Here is a 21,012-nt window from a genome sequence, read left to right as displayed (position 1 = left end):
AGCACCGAAACAGTCCACGAAATTCAGCCAATAGAAGATCACAGATTCAGCCTAAGTCGTTGTCATCATCACCGTCGTTGTCATCGGCATAGTCCAAGTTGCATCAGTCCATTGCACACGCATTGTACACCTTTGTGCAATCAAAATAGACCACTCTCGCCGACGAGAGTGGGGCCTTCGGAGGAGGGTATTACAACCTCTCGGTGTCGTATCTCTTTTCTCTCCTTCTTTCAGTCTCATACACTTGCACGCACAATATCCATTCACTTTGTTCGTGATCATAGCACTCTCCATAAAGACGGAAGGCTCTCTCCTTCCCTAAGAACTAAAAGGAACCTTGAGCAAATATAGATCACTAATCTTGAGAAAATACAACATTCATTCCGTTGCACCTTACATTGGTATCAGAGCTTTGGAAGTGTTCTGCATTACTCAAGGAAAGAACCACAAGAACCACAAGGATTTTTTTGCTTGTTGCGGTCGCACGAACCCAAGTTCGCTTGGGCGTGTCGATTCCTAATCGTGTTTTGTTGAAGAGTGATAGGAATCCCAAGAAAGAAGGTTTGTTGAGCCTCCCCTTGTGTCTCTTTTCACTCATTGAGAGCGGACCGTGCACTTAGTGGCCGGCCAATCGACGTGAGGTGGGAAAAAGCAACCTTGGTGTGAGCGCAAGGCCGCCAAGGGGTGCGCCCGCAGAAAGGAGTAGAACTCAGGTGAATAGAAGATCCTTCTTCAACGCGATTTGCAAGCGAAAGAAAACCTCAAGAACCTCAAAACCCTCAAGAACCCAAGTTCCTCGCGAACTTAAGAACCCAAGATCATAGTGCATGGTCGTCACCCGAAGCGGAATGGATACTTCGCATACAGGTGATGAGCATGAGAGAGGCGACGAAGACTCGTCCCCACCTGGAGATGATTTCTTCAACCCTCCCCCTTCGCCATCTACGCCACCAAGTGCACCAAACCCTATGGAGGCAATGGTCAAGCAGATGATGGCCATGATGGATAGACAAGAAGCAAATCGTCTTGCATAGGAACGTGAGCGCCTTGCTCAGGAACGTGAGCACGATGAAAGAAACGCAAGACTTGCCGCAAAACAAGAAGAAAATCGACTTGCTTTAGAACGCGAGCGCAACAAATGCAAAGAAAGGAAACAACTCAGGAAGGCGGAAGAGGCGGCAAGAAACGCGGCTTTGGAGACCGAGCGTGAAGCTCAACGAGAGCTACACACTCAAGAATTGCTTCGACAAGCACTAGCCTCAAAGACCGAACCACCCAAAGATCGTGGGAGTTCGTCAAGTGGCGCAAGCCACGACGCGGATTCCAACCATCCAGTCACAGAAAAGTTGACTTTCAGTAAGTATGACGGTAAGATGGATGCTATGGTTATTCATTCTTGGTTGCATCAATTTAATGCTTATTTTGCGACAACTAAGAAGATAGGAAATAGCAAAGTTTTGACGGCAGCTATGTACCTTGCCGGTGATGCCATCAATTGGTACCACGCATGGCAAGAGGCACAACTAGCCACGCACCTAGAGGCAGCCAAGGTGGAAAGGTACGTAGTGTACGGTACGGTTTAGGTACGTACGGAACGTACTTCCGTACTGAACCAACCTTTAGGTACGTGATAGGTACGTACCATTTGTAAAAAAAGACAATTACACTAAATTTAAGTTCACAGACCTTTCAAAATTCAGCCTCATTAACAATGCAATGCTTAAAATGAACATATTGATCATAGAACTTAATGACTCAAGACTCAATACTCAATGAGAAAACCAATGACCATAAATCATAAAACCAAATAACAACTACAAACATCATGTCCATGGCATCAGCTAGAAGTCGGCATATACCGTACAAACTGAATCAAGAATAAAAACAAAGTACTGTGGAATACTACAATGTCATAATAACAATAAAAGTCTGCTGCAGCCTGTCCTCCAAAGCATGCAGTCACCAGTGTGCATTAAGACGTGCGGCCTCAAAAGTCTGTGTCAGATGCGGAAGATGAATCGTTGGTAGAGAGCAAGCCCCCATCATCAAGGACATTGCCCTCCTCATCAAACTTAGGGTCAGGCTCAGCATATGTCAACTCTAGTACAAGCACCTCTGCACCACAAGCCTCCTCAGGCATATTAGCAATCTCTGCATGGATGAGCCGGACAGCTTCATTCGCTCGCCTGCGAATGGAGCGAATAGGAAGCTTCCCCCTTCGAATACTCTCTCGTCTCACAGTGTCTGGATCTCCTCCCACCGTGCGTAGAGGAAGGCTAAGAGCTCGTGCACGTGATCTAGTCACACGACGATCCACGCTCTCGAGCTCTCTATTTCAGCTCTCTGAGAATCTGCTCCTGCTCGTCTCTAATCTGTCGGTCCGCCTCCTCTGGTCTAGGATCATCTACCATTTTCAGCTCTGTCGCATCAACCTGTTGAAGAGTAAAATAAAGTTAAACTGACTTATTTATGGCATATGCTTGCAGGTTGAGTTTATAGTGGCCAACATCAAGATAATTACCTGTTTGGGTTGCCCCAAAGAATGGTAACTCCGCACGAGCCTCATGTTGGCTCTGCAATACACCAACTTCTCCAACTGAGAAGTGCTAAGGCGATTTCGAATCTTCATGTGTATGAGAGAGTAAGCACTCCAATTGCGCTCACATGCTCCAGCCGAGCAATCCTGCTCAGTGCTCAAGCAAGAGTGCAATCATCAACAAGAGAGTGACAAGTGTCAAGTAATATAAAGATGAAGTTAAAAGTTTAAAATGATATATACAAATTACAATGTAATCATGGATGGGAGTTTCCTAACCTGAGAAAGGATACGAAGAGCAATGCGTGAGAGGTTGGGAAGACCAACTCTCCCATATGAGTGCCACCATGTCAAAGGATACTTTGTGGCTTCCTTCCTCAAAGAAACTGCTCTCGTGAAAGAAGCGCCAATGCCATTCATGTAGTTGGTGAATTCCTTCTCTATCCCAAGCTGACCATCCTCTGAAAACATGAGTCCAACATACTCTGATTGTTTTGTGCTGAGCAAGGTATCACTCCATAGCTCTGGCGACCTGTAGAGAGGATGAAGCATGGCAGCCATCGTATGTATGGGACAGCTCATGAAAGTCCAGCGGCTCTCAACACATCCCAATAAATCTGATCGGCTGAAATATCAAAACAACTTGTCAATACAAGTTATAACTTAGGCTTGATGATTAAAACAGACAACCATTAGAACATGAGGAACCCTTACCGATCAATAGTCAACAGATCGCATTTGGAAACGTGGTCTTTCATCTGCATAAACAGATGATAGACTAGTCCCAAGGTCGATCCCTCCATATCCGTCAATCGAAGGAGGACGTAGACCGGCTTGAGTGCCACTGAAAGAGCGTGCACTTCTTGCCAAAAGCTCTCATCAAGGATCCGCCTCTGCAAGTATTTTGTAGATTCATCCTGCGATCTTGACATGCCTCGCCATTTTGGATCCACCACTGTCTGTAGTAGTGGATCTCTAAGTTTGTAGAGCCTCTGTAAAACCAAGTAAATGTAGGCAAACCTGGTTTTTGAAGGTCGAACCATATCCAAAGTGCTATGGCTGCGGAAGATAGCAAGAGCCTGATGTTTCTTGCGAAAGAATGTGGTGACCTTGACTACATCTACAACTATGGGCTGCACCCATGAAAGTTTGCCAATATCCTCCATGAGCAAATCCAAACAATGTGTAGCACATGGAGTCCACACTATGCTAGGAAACTGTTGCTCCACCATAAATCCCATTGCCTTGCAATTAGCTGCATTATCTGTCACCACCTGCACAACATTCTCCTTGCCAACCTCCTCTATGGCTGTTTTGATGTGACCAAAAATAATCTCAGCCGCAAGAAATAGGTGCCCAAAGCAGAAGATACAAGGATATTGATTATGTGTCGTCTGCGTATGTCTGCCCAACCATCTGAGATAATGGTGCATCCAAACTCCTTCCATCCAGCTTTCACAGGCGTAAGTGCCTTGTCAATTAAGGCCTTGTGTTCATCTAACATAGTGGTGCGCATCTTTGTGTAATCAAGACCTGTCCATGTCTCAGTAGGCCCCATCTGTGCAATGGCTTTTACCATTCTTTTCCACTGATCTGTGCGCAAAACATTGAAAGATATGTTGCACTCAATAAGAGTGCGACATATCTCCATCTCTGCCACCCTCTGACGCTCTTTCCATAGTTACCCGGAATGGGAACGGGGAACGGGAACAGGAGGGCCTGGAACGGTACGGGAACGGGGAGGAGGAGAGGGGGCCGGAACGGGAACGGGGCTGGAACGGTCCACCTAAAGTAAGGATTTGAATTACCTCCATTCAGTTTAGTCTCAAATAAACTCCTAAACGACCTTAAAACTGCCCCCAAATTTGCCCCCTAACCTGCCCTCAAACTGCACCAAATATGTTTCTCGAACAGCCCTAAATTTGCCCCCAAAAGCCGACTTTTTTCTACCCAAATGTCTACTTTTGCCCGTTCTGCCCGCGTTTCATGGTTCCGCCTCATGTTCCGTCCATTCCCGAACACCGTTCCGGTTACACCCCGTTCCTGAACGGCGTTCCGTTCCCATCTCAGTTTTAGGAACGAGGCTCGTCCGGAACGCCGTTTCGGAACGTTTGGGCTGTTTTCCCCCCGTTCCTTGTTACAGTGGCTCTTTCACCCAAGCCTGAGCAGCGTCACCATGAAACGCGTTTCGGCAGGTAAGGACAGGTGAAATGTTTCGGGCCTTGAAACGTTTCGCTCACCAAGTGAAACACAAGCCGTTTCATTCACAGCAAGTTACCATAGTTTTAGTTTCAAAGTCAGTAAACGTACGTTTCGGTCTCACGTTTCACTGTGCTCTCATTTTGGACTGAAACGTTTCGTGGTGAAACGCCGCGTTTCAGGGTGAAACGTTTCGCAGTTACGCTGAGCCTGAGAAGAGATGCGACTAGGCAAAGTGGTCTGCGTTGGTGTTTCAGATGTACCTTTTTCACGTGGCAAGGAATCCTCACCTTCACCACCAACACGTGCTCTCTTCCTGGAACTAGGGGGTTGCATGGAGGCCGAACCTCCTCCAACCTCTGTCTCCGCACCTAAAGACTCCAGCTCTCCAACAAAAGCATCATGTAAAGCATCCTGTGTGCTGGGAGCACCTCTCAAACCAAGAGCACCAACAGGAAAATACTCTTGAATAAGCTGCTCCCTCAAAGGTGGTGGTATTTTCTCACATGCACCAATCTGATCAGTGCACCCGATGCCCGTCAAGTGCTTTTTGACTCGCGTAATGGTGCTGGTGTACTGGTCCCCACAATACTTGCATTGCCATAAGCGTGTGCCGGAACCTTGCTGAGAAGTGGTCGTGATGATGCTCAAAACATTGGTGTGGAGCGACCAATTGGGGTTGGTTTTACGTGGCATAATGAATCCTACACATTGCAAATGCAAACGAGTGCACACACAATGCACATGAGGAGTACGGAGTGCGAGAAGAGTACGGAGTGCATGGTGGCAAAAGCGGTACCTTTTCACGCTTGTAGCTCGGCTCTGCAGGACTCTGTGCACTGCTCTGCAGACTTCTCTGTAATAGAACAGAGACTCTTTTGCTACAGTGGTCGATTAAAAAAACCTAAGGCTTTCCCCCCTTCACACTAACAAGCCCATCTGAAAGCGCCCCTAGCGAAATTCGTCCGAGCAGAAAATGCCCAATATTTTTTTAATGCCGTACTGTACCGTACCGTACGGTGTACCGTACGGAATGGTACCGTACGTACGTATGTACGGATTCTACCCTGGAGGCAGCCGACGATTTCACGCCCCCCTCTTTTAGTTGGGCTGATTTCCAAGACAAGCTCAAGGCGCGGTTTATGCCACCTCAGTACCTCGCACGATTGAAGGACGATTGGCGCTCTCTCAAACAAAATGGTATGTCAGTCATGTCTTTTTCTAATCGTGTTTAGCAGCTAGGAACTCAATTACGAAAATCGGATGATGAGCGCAAAGAGGCTTTTCTCTTTGGATTCGACGAGTATATCAAGTACGATGTCGAGGTACTAGATCCAATCGATCTCAACAAGGCGGTAGCGCTTGCTCTCGCACAGGAGATGAAGCACAACAAGGAAAAGCCTAAGGAGAACAAGACTTCCACAAGCACCTCGCAGACTTCTCAGAACTCTCAGAATGGTAAGAATGATAACTCTTCTAACCAATCTACCAACAATATCTCATTAAAGAATTCTTTCAATGAATCTAAGGGTAAGGCTAACACAATTGCTAGACCTAAGCTTACTCCAGATGAAAAGGTAGCACAAGGAATTGTAGGAGGATACATCACGTCGGAAGAACAAAGCACTTATTCTAAGGAAGGTCGTTGTTTTCATTGTCACATTAAGGGTCACATAAAGAACATGTCCTAAGCTTGAATCAAATGAATCTAAAGAACCCACAACACCCACTACATCTGTCAATGCAATGAATGATAACACGAGTGTGCCCCAAGTTTCTCAGGACCCTCCCATTGATGATTCTCTCATTAAATGTTATGGTCGTACGTCAGGGCACCGTTTTGTCATATTGTTTGACCCAGGTAGTATGCATGATGTGATCAGTTCCTCTCTTGTTGAGAGAGCTCGCCTCGAGGTTAGTCCGAGATCTCCTATTGAGGTTTCTGGCTTTCGTCCCGGTATGGACGCTCTCATCACAGAGGAATGCCTTGATGTGTTGTTTGCAATTTAACAGACTGCCTTCACTAGAAGATTTGTTGTTTCTCCTCTCTCAGGATGTGATATGATTTTGGGCATTCGATGGTTTCGTGATAATGACGCTCTCATGAAATTTACGGCTAACACTTTCACTCTTAATGCCGACAATGATTCTCCTATTGTCATTCATGGAGAGGACATTGCTCCTTCTCCTTCTCTCATTGCTAATATGTAGGACAAGGTTGAGAGGATTCGGGATAAGGAGATTCTCTCAATCTCTTTTTCTCCACAGCATGACACACAGGATTTGCATGATTATGAGAAGCATGATGATTTGAATGATAATGATTTGCATGATGATTTGGATGAAAAAGACAAGCATGATGAGTTGCATGAAGATGATGTGATTGTTCACAAGGATGATGTGTTAGTGGATGCTTTTGCTAGCGAAGCTAACCTCGTTGTAGATTCGAGCAGTCACGAAGATCTGATCTTGGCTTTCGAGTCAAGGTCCAAAGAACCCCCACAAGACGATTCGATCATTCAGGATGAACCGATCTTGGCTCTCGAGACTTGGTCCAAAGAACCCTCACAGGAAGTATTATGTGTTCGCATGATTGATACGCACGCATTATTCGAGTGTTTCATTCGTGACGGTTTCCTGTATTTTAGTCAACATCGTTATGTGATCCCTTTTCCTAGGCATGACATATTGTATGTTAAGCGCGTTTCTCTCATGGATGAGCACGAATGTATGAGGAATTTTCATGAAAAGGTGAAAAGTCTGTATGTCAAGAAGTCACATTCTATGTCTCTTCTTTGGCATGACACAGTTGTAGACAGAGCACATGAAAGTATGAGCACCAAGCATGGGCATTTCCATAGTGTTTTGCCACAGTTGATTGATTTTGATCAGCACGACAAGATTAGATCTCATTGTTTGCATGGGCTGGATGAACGGGTTGTCATTCCGTCTCTGTGTTCATCTACATTGCATACACGGTCTTTAGAGAAGACAAGATTTTTTTCCTTCACTTTATATGGAATGGGTATGTTCATGGTTTTGTGTTGGAGAATGTTTCAAGAATTTTCAGCCATGGAGATTCTTGAAGACGAAAGAAGAAGGATACTCGACGAAGTTGACGCATCGAAGGAGCCACAGAAGACTTTGTGTCGCTTTCGGCGCGGCCCAAAGAAGCAAGCGTTGCAGACCTTTATGAAGTTCAAGTATTGCACGACCCACACATCAGAGTGGGCCGGCGACGAGTCCCTTCCAGGATTCCGGATGCTGTTGGCGATCTCCCTCGACGCCATACAGTTCGGTACCAGTACCTCACTTTGAAAGGAGGGGATGTCACGTGACGCATCCCAACCCTATGTGTCCGTGGACAAGCTACACCACAGCAGGGTTCAGTCAGTTTAGATTAGCAGTGATCTGGCACTTTTGTGAGTCTATTCGTAGACCGTGCATGCCCAGTCACTTAGCATAGATGCATATCCGCTGGTTGCACACCGCATAAGCATAAGCATTTTCATTACATTCAATCAGAGTCAGTTTGGGGATTTTTGAAGTGACTTTATCCCATTTTCCCTATTTTTGACATTTTTCACTTATTTATTAAGTGACTTTTGTTGGGTAGTCAGTAGGGCAAATTGGGTAAGTTAATATATAAGCAAACCCAAGTTAGCATAATTTGGCAGATGAGCAAAGAGCACAACAGGCTTACCCAAGCAACAAGTGCTCCCTCCCTCTCTCAGCAAGACCTCCCCAAGTCACCCCCTTGGTGAGCCACCCCCAGCAGATACCGTCGCCATCCACTCCCTCTCTTGGCGTTTCCTCCCACAGTAAAAGCATCGCCATCAAGTTGCTATGCCTGGAGTTTTTTCCCCTGCCAACTTCAGTGTTTTTTCAGCAACTACTAACGCTAAGACTGCTGCCCATTCCAGCGTTTTTCAGCATCGAATAGACCTGCAAGACCAGCGTTTTTCAGCCTTCAATAACAGCAGAAAACGCAGCTAAAAAGGTACAACAGTTCAGCGTTTTTGTCCTCAGCATGAACCCCGACGGAACCATTCAATTTCAGCCCTAAAACAGCAGTAAAACAGTCGATTTCAGCCCCAAAACAGTCCACGAAATTCAGCCAATAGAAGATCACAGATTCAGCCTAAGTCGTCGTCATCATCACCGTCGTCGTCATCGGCATAGTCCAAGTTGCATTAGTCCATTCCATACGCATTGTACACCTTTGTGCGATCAAAGTAGACCACTCTCGCCGACGAGAGTGGGGCCTTCGGAGGAGGGTTTTACAACCTCTCGGTGTCGTATCTCTTTTCTCTCCTTCTCTCAGTCTCATACACTTGTACGTACAATATCCACTCACTTTGTTCGTGATCATAGCACTCTCCATAAAGACGGAAGGCTCTCTCCTTCCCTAAGAACTAAAAGGAACCTTGAGCAAATATAGATCACTAATCTTGAGAAAATACAACATTCATTCCGCTGCACCTTACAGGTTGGCACATCACAATGCAACACAAATGCTCACATATGCATGTTATAATAGAAACATTAAGTTGTCGATGAACACTCCTCCCGCATAACCTAAGAAGGTCCAGGCTGGGAGATATTCAACGACTCCCTCATCACTCCTCCCGCATAACCTCAAAAGGTCCGTGCCGAGAGATATAGAGGTCTTTTACAACCAAACGTCCCCCAGACCGCAGCCTGCATCGTTTGGAGGTGCTGAGAGTAACTACTGCTCAAAGTTCTTAATACTCTCCCGTAAATAACCATTCAGGTCCGGGTCATGAATTAAAAAAAACAGCACTTTTCAAACATTCTAATACTCCCTCTGTAAATAACCACAAGGGTCTGGGCCATGAGTATGAACAAGCATTCTCAAACATCATTTCTCAGTACTCCACCCGGGAGTAAAATGACCAATCATTGAAACCAGTATTTAAAACCAGAGTCAAACAATTCAAATCGGCACCAAGACAGGTTCAAAAGAGATACCATTCATTTCAAACAATATTTCCTCAAATAGAGTTCAGAAGTATCTAACAACTAGAAAAGTTATTCCGGTTTTTGTCCGGACAACCGAACTTTGAGGACGATTGACTTGTCCTTTTGCACGAGGGTAATAGTTCGGTTCCGAATGTGGAGAGTCGCATCATTCTTGTCGTGCCAAGGCATGCCCAAGAGAACGTCGCAATTGCCCAACTTCATAATGTGGAAATCGGCTTTTCCATGATAATCTTGGATAGTCACTGGAAGAGCACCAATGAGCGGTACCACTTTCTGAGTTTGCCCTGTGGCTAGCTCGGCTTCAATTTCTCCACCGTCTTCATCATAGTCAAAGTGCATGTGCTTCAAGAATTCTGGAAGGATGAAGTTCTGTACACATCCTTGGTCAAAGAAAAGAAGCTGTTAACTTTTGCCATATGCTCGACACAATTCATTTGTACTATCAACGTGTATGCCATAGATATTAGGTACTAGTCCAATAGTGGGTCTAGCTCTTTTAGCTAAAGGTGGCGTTGGGGTTCTACCGACCGTTGGTGCGGGCGTCGGCTCTGTTCGTCTATTAGTGCGATGGGGACAACTAGAATGGTTATGCCTTGTTTGAAAGCATCCAAAGCATTAGCCTTCTTGTAGTAAGGTGTCTCTTTATTGAGACGTCATACGAGGCCTTTGCGGTGATTTTCACTAGACTCGAGAATTTGTTTTTTGTTGCCGAGAGTTGTGGTTGGTGGTGGGAGGTTCTTCTGTGGTAAACTCTAGCCTTCCCTTCATCAGTTTGTAGTTGACCGTAGAATGGTCCATAAGCTCTTGCATGGTGAAGACTTGCTTGGAGAAACAATATTTTTGCAGTGGTGATGGTAGTCCAATGGTGTATCGCTCGCATTGGGCCTCCAAGGAATTGAACCTAAAGAAGGACACCGGAAGGTACACGTCGAGAAACCTTTGGTTATAGTCATCCATGGTTTCGGTGGCAAGCATTTTCAAGTTGCCTCCCTCTGCCAAAATCCGGACTTCAAAGAGAGAAGTCATGTAACTGTGTGCAACGACTGTCTTGAAAGCTTGCCAGGTCCTTGGAGCATGCGGTTGTGCTGCGATTGAACTCCACCACTACATTGCATTATCCCGCTGCTCGAGAAATTTCGGCTTCTTTTGTATAGTTTCCCAAAGCATAGATGTTGTCGAATTGCTGTAGGAACTGCAATGCTTTCTTCCGATCTTTCACCCCGGAAAAAGTGAAAAATTTGACTGCCGTGCTGCCATCCTTGAAATCTTTCGGTTGGTTAGGCGCGTATCCTGGGTATGGATAATAAGGGTATCCATAGGGGCTCCAACCATGTAGCCTTGTGGCGGTGGTGGTGGGGGAGGTGGGGGCAACGACGGTTGCACAAGGTCAGGGTCAGATGGCTGCACCATATTCCAAAAGACTCCCCCGATTGGAATAGACGGCTCGGAAGGTTGCCGGTTGGAAGCTCTCGTACTTTTCGGTGCCGGAGGAGGAGGTACCACCTGGGGAATCAAAGGAGGTATTTTGTAATTAAAAAACTGTTGAAAACTTTGCAGCATCGGAAGATTCTACTCAGGATGTGCGAAAGAATGTTGCAAAGCTCGTCGAGGAGAAACTGCAAGTATTTTGTTGAATCCATGAACGCCATGTCTTGGGTTCTTTATGGCTTATGTCTTGTAAGACAGAGCGGTGAAGACAGGAGCGTGCCCAATGCGCGATGAAGTAAGGGTGGTGATGAGTGCGCATCAATGTGTGCAAGTGATGGAGCACGAGAAGATGTGTAGGGCTAGAGGCTTGGAGAGAAGGCGATGGCTTGCAGAGGTTGGGCGCTAGGAATCGAAGAAGAAGAGACAGAGAGAGAGCACTACACGTTTTGTGAAGGGGAATAAGTGAGAGTCAAGATTGGGCTCTCCTTCCCTTTATTAAAGTATAGGACCATTTTTAAGTTAGTGGCCAAGACATTGAACTTGCCCAAAGGTTAGTAACCTTAAAAAATATACAGTAAAGGGGTCATTTGGGCCTTTAACCCAACAACCTCCCACTTAAAGGCACAAATGGCGCCTTTTAAGCTACGTGACTCCCACCATCTGTATGCATAGCTGATGTTGTGCTTTGGGTAAGCACTTAGTGAGAGCATCTGCAAGATTTTGTGATGTATGGACCTTAACCAATGTAATAAGGCCATCCTCAAGTACTTCTCGAATGAAGTGATACCGCATATCAATATGCTTTGTGCGTGCATGAAACATGGCATTCTTTGCCAGACATATGGTGCTCTGGCTATCACAACCAAGCATAGGTGCCTTGTTAAACAAACCAAAATCACTACATAGACGTGCTAACCATATGGCTTCTTTGGAAGCCTCAGTGGCTGAAATATATTCAGCCTCTGTAGTAGACAATGCAACGATCTTTTGCAATCTAGAACACCATGAAACAACACCTCCTGCAAGAGTAAACACATAACCACTTGTGGATTTCCGTGTATCCACATCACCAGCCATGTCAGAGTCACAAAATCCCTTCAACTCCAATGGTCCTTTACCATAGCAGAGGCATTTGTTTTTAGTCCCTTTCAAGTACCTCATAATTGACTTCACCGCATCCCAATGCAATGTGCCTGGATTAGCCATAAAGCGGCTCACAATTCCCACTGCATGAGCTATGTTAGGCCTAGTGGCAACCATAGCATACATAAATGAACCACAAGCTGAAGCGTAAGGCACACTTTGCATGTGATTGGCTTCTTCCTTTGACTTGGGGCAATCATCCTTGGAGATTTTGACATATGGCTGTAATGGCACGCCAAGAGGCTTTGCTTCAACCATGTTAAATCTGTCCAGCACCTTTTCAATGTACTTTTCTTGCGACAAATACAATATGCGTTGGTCCCTTTGCCTTCTAACCCTCACTCCAAGTATATGTTTAGCTACCCCAAGGTCTTTCATTGAAAATGCAGATTTCAGCTGCCCTTTGAGAGCATCAACAATGCTTCTTTTCTTTGCAGCTATCAACATATCATCCACATAGAGCACAAGAATGATAGGGCTGTCATCCTCACCACGTTTGGTATACAAACAATGGTTTGCATGGCTTCTTTTGTAACCATGTTTGAGCATGAAGCGGTCAAACTTCTTGTACCATTGTCTACATGATTGTTTCAGCCCATACAAACTTCTATTGAGCATACATACCAAATGTTCCTTGCCAAGAATAACAAAACCCTCGGGTTGCTTCATGTAAAGCTCTTCTGCGGTATGTACATCCATTTGGTCCATTTCCAAATCAAGGGCAGCCACTATGGCAAACAATACACGCAAAGTGGTCATTTTCACTACAGGAGAGAACACTTCCTGAAAGTCTATGCCCTTGGTTTGAACATATCCCTTTGCAACTAGCCTTGGCTTATACTTGGGTTTTGCATCAACTGTCTTGATTTTATACACCCATTTGTTAGGAATAGCCTTCCCTTTTTTGGGCAATTCCATCAAATCCAAAGTATGATTAGCATGCAAAGCTTTAATCTCTTCCTGCATAGCAAGCTCCCACTTGTCACTGTGCTCACATGTCTTTGCCTCTTTATACGTAAGAGGCTCTCCCTCATCTGTCAACATAAGGTAATGCAAAGAGGGATCATATCTACTCACAGTACGTCTTGGACGAGTAGACCGCCTCACCCAATGATCCACATTATCCGGTAATGGGTCTACATCAGGTGGCATATAAAATCATCAACAATGGGCTGCTGTACATCATTTTCAGCATTGTTTCGTGGCTGCAAATTCCCTTCAGGAGCCTCAATTTGCTGCCCAACTTCATCTGGCTCAAACACCACTGGGTCATTTATATTTTCAGCCATATATGGTGTATCCTGAGGGTTAAGAATAGGCCTAACAGGTGGCTGGTCATACTGAAATTTGACCCTTTTATGGTCATGCTTTGAGGCACAATTGTTTTGAAGCAGCCTTGCCTCATAAAACATCCCCCCGGCTGCGTACAACCCTTTTGAGCTGTGGTAACCAAATCCTGTAACCCATTTCGCCTTCTTCACCATATCCCATAAGAGGCCTTTAATGGACTTGGCATCTAGTTTGCTTCTCAACTTAGGTGTAATATGCACAACAGCTTCGCAACCAAAAATGCGTAAGTGATCATATGAAGCAGGCTTGCCAGACCAAGCCTCTTGAGGGATGTCACCTTTCAAAGACATGTGAGGGGATCGATTGCATATATGCACTGCAGTTTTCAAAGCCTCTTCCCAAAATCCATGAGAGAGATTAGCTGTGGAAAGCATGCATCTCACCCTCTCACAAAGTGTTCTATTGAATCTTTCAGCCACACCATTAGAAGAGGGGCTGTATGGCACAGTAAGCTCCCTCTTAATGCCCAAATTTTCACAAAATTTGTTAAATTCAGCACTTGTGAACTCCCCCCCATTGTCCGTAGGCAAGCATTTCAACTTTCTATCTGTTTGGGTGGTCACAAATGCATGAAATTTATTAAACGCAGCGAAGGCTTCATCCTTTAAGCAAATAAACCCAAATTTTCCTAGAATGATCATCAACAAAGGAGACAAAATAGCATGCACCTCCCATAGACTTAGTAGGCATGCTACATACATCAGAATGTGCAAGATCAAGCATACAGGATTTACGAGAGACACCGAAGTAATAAGAATGCTTTACTTGCTTGCCATATTGACATTCATTACAAAAGTCAAGCTTTGTGCCTTTAGCATCAAGCTTGTTCAAAGTACAAAGCTTAGAAAGGCCCTTTTGGCTTATATGGCCAAGCCTCTTGTGTCATAACTCTATGTGAGAGTTAATTTCAGCCAATGCAATAAACTTGCCCAACACGGCCTTTCCATGCATGCAGTAAAGTGTTCCTTTCTTTGTGCCCTTTACAATCAACCTTGAGCCTTTAGTCATTTTCCATGATCCTCTCTCAAACAAGATGTTGTAACCATGTATATCCATCTTGTATTACTAGGAGAATAGCCATAACTTTCGTCGGAAGGTGAAGAAGAAGGAGAAGAGGGTGACCTCTTCCTAGCCCTTTTCTTTCTTTGTTTCCTCTCTTGCCTTGCAAAATGATGAGGAGAAGGACTATGTGTTGATCTTTTCCTCTTGGGAGGAGTGGGCGATCGTCTAGACCGCCGTCTTCGTGGAGCCACATCTTCAGAGGAGCTTAAACTTTCATTGCTTTCTTGCTCTTTGGATTCCTTCTCTCGAATGGGACGGAGTCTTCTTTTGGGGGTCTCTTCAAGAGGCCTCCTAAGCTCTCTCTCCTCTTGGAGAGGAAGGGAAATTCCATAAGCACGAAGATCATGGAGAGATGCACAGTGCCAATACCCTCAATGGAACATGCATGATTGTTTCCAAGGTATACATGGCCATGCTTGCCTGCATCAAAAGTAGAGAAAGACTCCTTGATAGGAGTCACATGAAATGAAGCACCGGAATCAACTATCCAAGTCTGGGATAATGCATCATTGACAGTCAACAAAGCATCACTAAGATCACTCTTGGGGATTTGCATGTCCTGTGAATGAACATTAAGAGAGGCATCAAGGTCATAAGCATCATCATCTGACAAAGTGACACACAAGATGTCCTCTACATCTAGAGGACATCTGACAACTCCTCAATCAGAACACTAGAAGCCACATTGGCCTTCTCTTTGTCCTTTGAGCTATTGTGTGCATCTGTCTTGACTTCCTTTTTCGCTTTCTTTTTGTCTCCGCCATTCTTTTTCTGTTCTAACTCAGCTTTGTAGTACCTACAAAATCTGGTTTCTTGTGACCTTTCCTGCTACACTGATAGCAAGTCACATCACCCTTGCCTTTGCTGGCATTTCCCCTTTCCTTACTCTTACTCTTACTCCTTTGTGCATAGACATTCTTCTTCTCTGTCCTGCCTCTAACCATGTTGGCAGAGCTGCCTCCCTCTCCACCTGCTTTCCTCCTGATTTCCTCATTCAAGATAGAACCCCTAACACCGTCAAAGGTCAAATTGGGGTTATTCGACAATGAAATCACCAATGTTTTCCATGAATCAGGTAAGGTCATAAGCAAGAAGATAGCTTTCAGCTTATCATCAAAAGGAGGCAAACCTGAATCCGATAACTGCGACAAAGTACTTGTAAACAACGACAAGTGCTTTGCAGCGCTCTTGGACTCATCTAGCTGCATGCCAACAAGTTTTCGCATCAAATGCACTTGGTTGATAGGCATTGTATTCTCATACATCGCCTTTAACTTCTCCCACACATCAAAAGCATTTGTGAGACCTTTCAAATCAATGGTTGTCTCATCGGTCATGGCCATTTTAATGTATGTAACTGTCTTCCTGTTCAGACTAACCCATGCTTCATCCGACATATTCTGTGGCTTTACCTGTTCAAGTGCCCTTTCACAATCCTTGAGAAATAGGATTCCCTCGATCCTGTCTTTCCAAAGGTCGAAACCTGTTCCATCAAACCTCTTAATCTCGAATAGATTTTTCACATCCGAAGAAGATGAGGCCATAGTTGCACGAATGAGAGAGCTAATACGCCGAATTTTTGGACAAAATGTACGAAAAACGGAGTATAACCTCACAAACGTGTGCACTACAGCTTCAAATGGTCACAGGGGTAATTTGGGGCAAAATGGGTCAATTTAGGCACAAAAAACAATTTCTGAAATTTATGCGCAGGAAATTTCAGCGAGTGAATTTGTGCTCGAAAACAACAATTTTAGTTGTTTTTAGCCTCACAGGACATACATTAGGCTAATGCACAGCCTTTAGAAGCATGTATTAGCAAAAGCCCCAATTTGTAGCATTAAATTGCAGAAAATTGAGCCACAAATGGTTATACATAGCCAAAACTTGTCAAATGTGCATAAATTGCATCAATTTGCACTTTCCTCAATGTAGATGCATCAAATACACTTGCAGAAACTTGCGTAAATATGAAATTTGCTGAAAACACATGTTTTGGGACTTGTTTTTCGGCAATTTCTTTGTTTTCGGGTAGCGGGGACTTAGTAAAGATGTTCCCACACCTTAATACATGATTTGCAAAACTTGTATTTTCCTGTCATAACCTGTAATTTGTTGATTTTGACTTAATTTCAGCTTGTTTTAGGTCAATTTGACTAGCCCGGAGCCCTCTAGTGTCCGGAGACGAGTCCTTTGGCGATAAAATTGTAAAATCTTGCATGAAAGTTGACCTCCTTGGCTGAAAATCAGCGTTTGCAGGTTTGGAAGCAAACCCTAATTTGGCTCTGATCCGAGTTGATGAGTGCGTAACAATGTGTGCAAGTGATGGAGCACGAGACGATGTGCAGGGCTAGAGGCTTGGAGAGAAGGCGATGGCCTACAGAGGTGGGACGCTAGGAATCAAAGAAGAAGAGAGAGAGAGAGAGAGAGAGAGAGAGAGAGAGAGAGAGAGAGAGAGCGCTACATGTTTTGTGAAGGGGAATAAGTGAGAGTCAAGATTGGGCTCTCCTTCCCTTTATTAAAGTATAGGACCATTTTTAAGTTAGTGGTGGCCAAGTTCAATGTGAACTTGGCCAAAGGTTAGTAACCTTTAAAAATATACATTAAAGGGGTCATTTGGGCCTTTAACCCAACAGGTGGGAGTGGCTAATTCCCAGTAAACTTTGGAAGCGCCGGTTTGCTCTGTCTATTCTTTGGTAGGACCGGTATTCTTTGAGAAAAGCACACGTCTGGACTCTGAAGCTCTGATACCACTGTCACGAGACGGGCACCACGTGCCAATAGACAAGAACAAATTGAACAAACTTTTAGCACTTCAATAACAACTGAACTGAAAGAGAGAGACCACACGCGACACGGAGTGGCAGAATTCCACCCCAGCGAGGACTGGCCCCAAACGTTGGCGCCCCTTTCGGTATTTCTTTATATTGCGTCAACTGAGTACAATGCCGGTACTCCAATCCCTGCACCTCCACACTGAAGAATGAGCCCTCTTCAAAAATTTAAAGGCCCTTGGCCTTGAAAAGCAATTACATGAAAAGTAGTCAACATGAAAATCAAACTCAAAAGCAATTGGTCCCGTAAGCACTAGCGCCAAAAGCTGCCAGCGTGTTTTGCGGAAATCAATACAACTGCCACGTCAGCATGTCGTTGCGAAATCCGGGATTCCGTACCGGTTGCCACGTCATCAATTTTTACGCTTTTTTTGTGTGTGTGTGTGTGTGTGTGTGTGTGTGTGTGTGTGTGTGTGTGTGTGTGTTGGCCCCGCTTTAATTTTTAATGCCTTTAGGTCACTTAAGCTCCATCGGAGGGGGTCCCTTAAGTAGGTGGGAACTCTTCTTTAAAAATAGGCCACTCGGCAAGACTTAAATTTCTTCTGCTGCATTTGCTTCTTTACTTAGGGTTTAGGCGTCTCGGCCAGGATCTGCAGGTTGGCTCCGTTCTTCAATGGCTTGAGATGTCAGCAGTTTGTGACAGTGCGGCCCTCGTTTTGTGCCACAAATTGCGGGCTGCTGCCTCAAAGGTAGGCACACTCTTCTAGTGCTTCTTGGCCTCGGCTCGTCATCGTCCTCTATCGGTTTGGGCCGGCAGGCCATGTCACCAAGTTGTGACAAAACCACTCCCCCTCATTGCAAAAATGACCACCAGGAAAGTGATTTTGGCTGCGAAAAAACACAGATATAAGGCTGATGCTCAAAACACAGCAAATGAGGTGGGCTACCATGGTGAAGACTCTTGTAGGACCCTCTCAATTGTGTTTTGCAAGGGCTTCGTTCTCAGCATTCTTGCAGTGATACCATGAAGGAGAGATGAGAGGAACACAAATATTGGCCTAAAACATGAAGGGAGGGAGAGAGGAATATGTACTGTAGCCTACCAAGATGCAATAGTTCACAAATGCTTGCGGTCTGATACAAAATGAAGGTAGGGTTTACTTTAGTTGATTCCTAAAATCAAACTTAAGGTAGATGCTAGGACCGAAAATGGGGGCCCAATTAATGAATGTGTCTTAACACTCAATAAAGGAAAAAACGGCATATGCGGGCCAAGATAGCCATATAACCACGCAATGCCTGTAAATGTCACCATGGTTGATGATAGAACCTCCAAAGAGACGACCAGGTTTTTAATGTCAGAGAAAGATAGACACAATGCATAATAGTCCTTTAATTAATCTGAATAACTAGCATTTGTACTTCAATTTGGGATATCTGGTTTTGAATGGCAGCAGGAACTCTTGTGTCTCATATACAATGCTGTTGACTGTGATGTTCGCAGAAGTTTAGAAGTTTTGATTGTGCAATTGAAAGTTTAGCGCTTGACGTTTAGAGTGTTCTAATGTGTCTTTGCCATTTGAAGTTGAGAGTGTGATAGACTTTCATTTTGCTCCCTTGCAAGGAATGGGTTGGGTCTAATGGTCTAAAAAGGTGTTGCATTAAGCACTGAGATGTAAGTAGGGTCTCATAACTCTGATCCATGGTGTTCATGACATCTTAACCGTGGTTACACAATGTCAAATTTTGAAGAATGAGGAGGCCCCATTTCTTCTCATTTGCATCTATTTACATTGAAGTATAGCGCTTAGTCAAGGAATGAAGCTAACACAGCTTTGTCTATTGGCCTTGTTGTTTGAAGGGTTTGAACTCTTGTTTCTAAATAAGAGTGATGGGGTCTAGAAAGTACACAGTAGTCTTCTATTTTGGTATATTCTTTGTTTTGGGCATCGCCTGTATTATACAGTTTTGTTGTTGCTCAAATACATGAATGCCAGTCTCTCCAAACCTACATGTTTTTCTCTTAATTCTAATCCTTAAATAATAGTTTAAGTCTTTCTTTAAAAACTCTGTCATTCTTTTGATTCAATCATTGAAGTTTAGTTAGACCTCATAAAGGTACTCTTTTTTCTTGGGGTGTAGTGCTGCTAAAGGTACTTTGCTTTATGTTGCATTGATGCATGCTGTTAGCAGATGCTGTTGTAAGTCATCATAGCGAGCAGTTCTATTCACTAGTTTGTGTCACTTTCTAGGAGCATCGACAGGAGCCCATGGTCAATGTGAAATGTTTATCGAATTCAACTTTACATGGGGAGAACGACCTTCTTACAGCAGACCTATGGAGAGCAATCTTACAGAAACTACCAATAGATTCATTGGCTCGTGCGGCATGTGTCTGCCGCCTTTGGCACTGCATAGCTGGTGATCCTTTGGTTCTTTCAAACAGGCTTAAAGAAGCCTGGAAGTTTGCAGAAGTTGTTGGAAGGCCCTTATCTACAAGCTTCTGGCGTGATGCAAATCTCAGTCGCTTTGCGATTTCCCATGTGGTTCAGCGCTGGGACACAGTGGCCAGCTTAGCAGTAAAATATGAAGTCCATGTAAGTTCTCTCTTTCCTTTTTATTCACTCAGTACACTGAGAAAAGATTCTGCTACCTTTGTTAGGTTGTATGCCAACGTGATCGTATTTTTTTTTCTGTAGTTCACAATGCCATGGCCATGAACACTTAACAGTGCCTTTGCTAGTACTGGGCTTAGTTAGTTGTGATGTCTGTGCAAAGCATGAAGACCTTTGAATTAATGTAAGCCCTGAGTCTCTGTTCAAGTGCAAATACCTCCTATAAGGCTCAAGCTCTTAACCATTTTCTCAAAGTTTTAGCCTCCGAGCTCTTAACCTTTCACATACTCTGAATCTCTTGTAATGGTTTGATGTCTATGGAGTTTAAACCTCGGGCTTCAAGCTTCTCTTAACCATGGATGCTTCCTTTCTATCAAAATAAGGAACAAGGGTTGAGCTGCTCATGCGTCTCTTACTGGTTTTTTGCTGTTGTGGTAAGACTACCGGAAATGACTTGACATGGCTTCAGGAGGGCTTCTTGTAGAGTTGCAGAATGAAGCCTTGTGATGTGAAAGCGTCATCCAACATGTGTAGATGCAATATTGCAAAGCGCACACAACAAGCTTCAAAAGACGGGAAAACTCAATACGGGGACTTCATTGTAATGTAATTGGTCTTGTTTGGCAATAAATTGGTCCGGAGTAACTGGCCTAAGAGCATCATCTATTTTCTCTACCATATCTTCTTTTCTTGGGCTCAATTTTTGTCCCAATTGCCACCTTGTGCTCATTAAATACCACCTTCAGCCCAAGCTTCTTAAGTTCACGTAGTGACAATAAAGAGAAGGTCTAAGAGTCGGAGTCTTCACAAAGCCTTCGAGCAAATACATCTCCTACCCTTGTCCATATGGAGGTGATCTCCTAGGACCAAGTTCGGAAGTTCCTATGGGTCAAGGCGAAGT

At 44.4% G+C, this 21,012-nt stretch overlaps 3 protein-coding genes across 3 annotated transcripts in view; 1 reads left to right on the top strand and 2 right to left on the bottom strand.

The window, feature by feature from the left end:
• Positions 1 to 21,012, top strand: part of LOC147464464 (F-box protein At1g55000-like) — an 80,491-nt gene that overhangs the window by 10,870 nt on the left and 48,609 nt on the right. The window contains exon 2 of the mRNA XM_086515168.1: positions 19,749 to 20,093. Within this exon, the coding sequence (XP_086371294.1) occupies positions 19,767 to 20,093 (327 nt within the window). The 5' untranslated portion in view covers positions 19,749 to 19,766. The remainder of the gene's footprint in view (positions 1 to 19,748; positions 20,094 to 21,012) is intronic.
• On the bottom strand, positions 1,988 to 2,809 carry LOC147464466 (uncharacterized). Its single transcript, XM_086509275.1, has 3 exons — positions 2,522 to 2,809; positions 2,335 to 2,432; positions 1,988 to 2,276 (listed from the first exon to the last, which is right to left on the bottom strand). Exons 1-3 carry the CDS (start codon positions 2,627 to 2,629, stop codon positions 1,988 to 1,990), a joined length of 495 nt encoding a protein of 164 aa, XP_086365401.1. The 5' UTR covers positions 2,630 to 2,809.
• Positions 2,783 to 5,431, bottom strand: LOC147464465 (uncharacterized). The gene is made up of 4 exons (XM_086501087.1): positions 4,999 to 5,431; positions 3,950 to 4,129; positions 3,251 to 3,845; positions 2,783 to 3,161 (listed from the first exon to the last, which is right to left on the bottom strand). The coding sequence occupies exons 1-4, from the start codon at positions 5,429 to 5,431 to the stop codon at positions 2,783 to 2,785; spliced, it is 1,587 nt and encodes a 528-aa protein (XP_086357213.1).

Source organism: Adiantum capillus-veneris, chromosome 1, assembly GCF_014529385.1.
Source record: "Adiantum capillus-veneris isolate H3 chromosome 1, ASM1452938v2, whole genome shotgun sequence".
Classification (NCBI taxonomy): Eukaryota; Viridiplantae; Streptophyta; class Polypodiopsida; order Polypodiales; family Pteridaceae; genus Adiantum; species Adiantum capillus-veneris.
The sequence above is the reverse complement of the archived record's forward strand: the minus strand, read 5'-3'. Positions and strand labels throughout refer to the sequence as shown.

Bases quoted from the DNA above. Each gene is read 5' to 3' on its own strand.
- LOC147464466 (XM_086509275.1), bottom strand. From the start codon at position 2,629: ATGAAGATTCGAAATCGCCTTAGCACTTCTCAGTTGGAGAAGTTGGTG. The intron at 2,433-2,521 runs GTAATTATCTTG...ACTCTTCAACAG, and splicing joins CTTTGGGGCAACCCAAACAG to GTTGATGCGACAGAGCTGAA. The intron at 2,277-2,334 runs ATAGAGAGCTCG...ACGAGCTCTTAG, and splicing joins CAGATTCTCAGAGAGCTGAA to CCTTCCTCTACGCACGGTGG.
- LOC147464465 (XM_086501087.1), bottom strand. From the start codon at position 5,431: ATGCCACGTAAAACCAACCCCAATTGGTCGCTCCACACCAATGTTTTG. The intron at 4,130-4,998 runs GTACATCTGAAA...TTTTGCGCACAG, and splicing joins TTCCTTGCCACGTGAAAAAG to ATCAGTGGAAAAGAATGGTA. The intron at 3,846-3,949 runs GTTGGGCAGACA...ACATCAAAACAG, and splicing joins ATGCACCATTATCTCAGATG to CCATAGAGGAGGTTGGCAAG.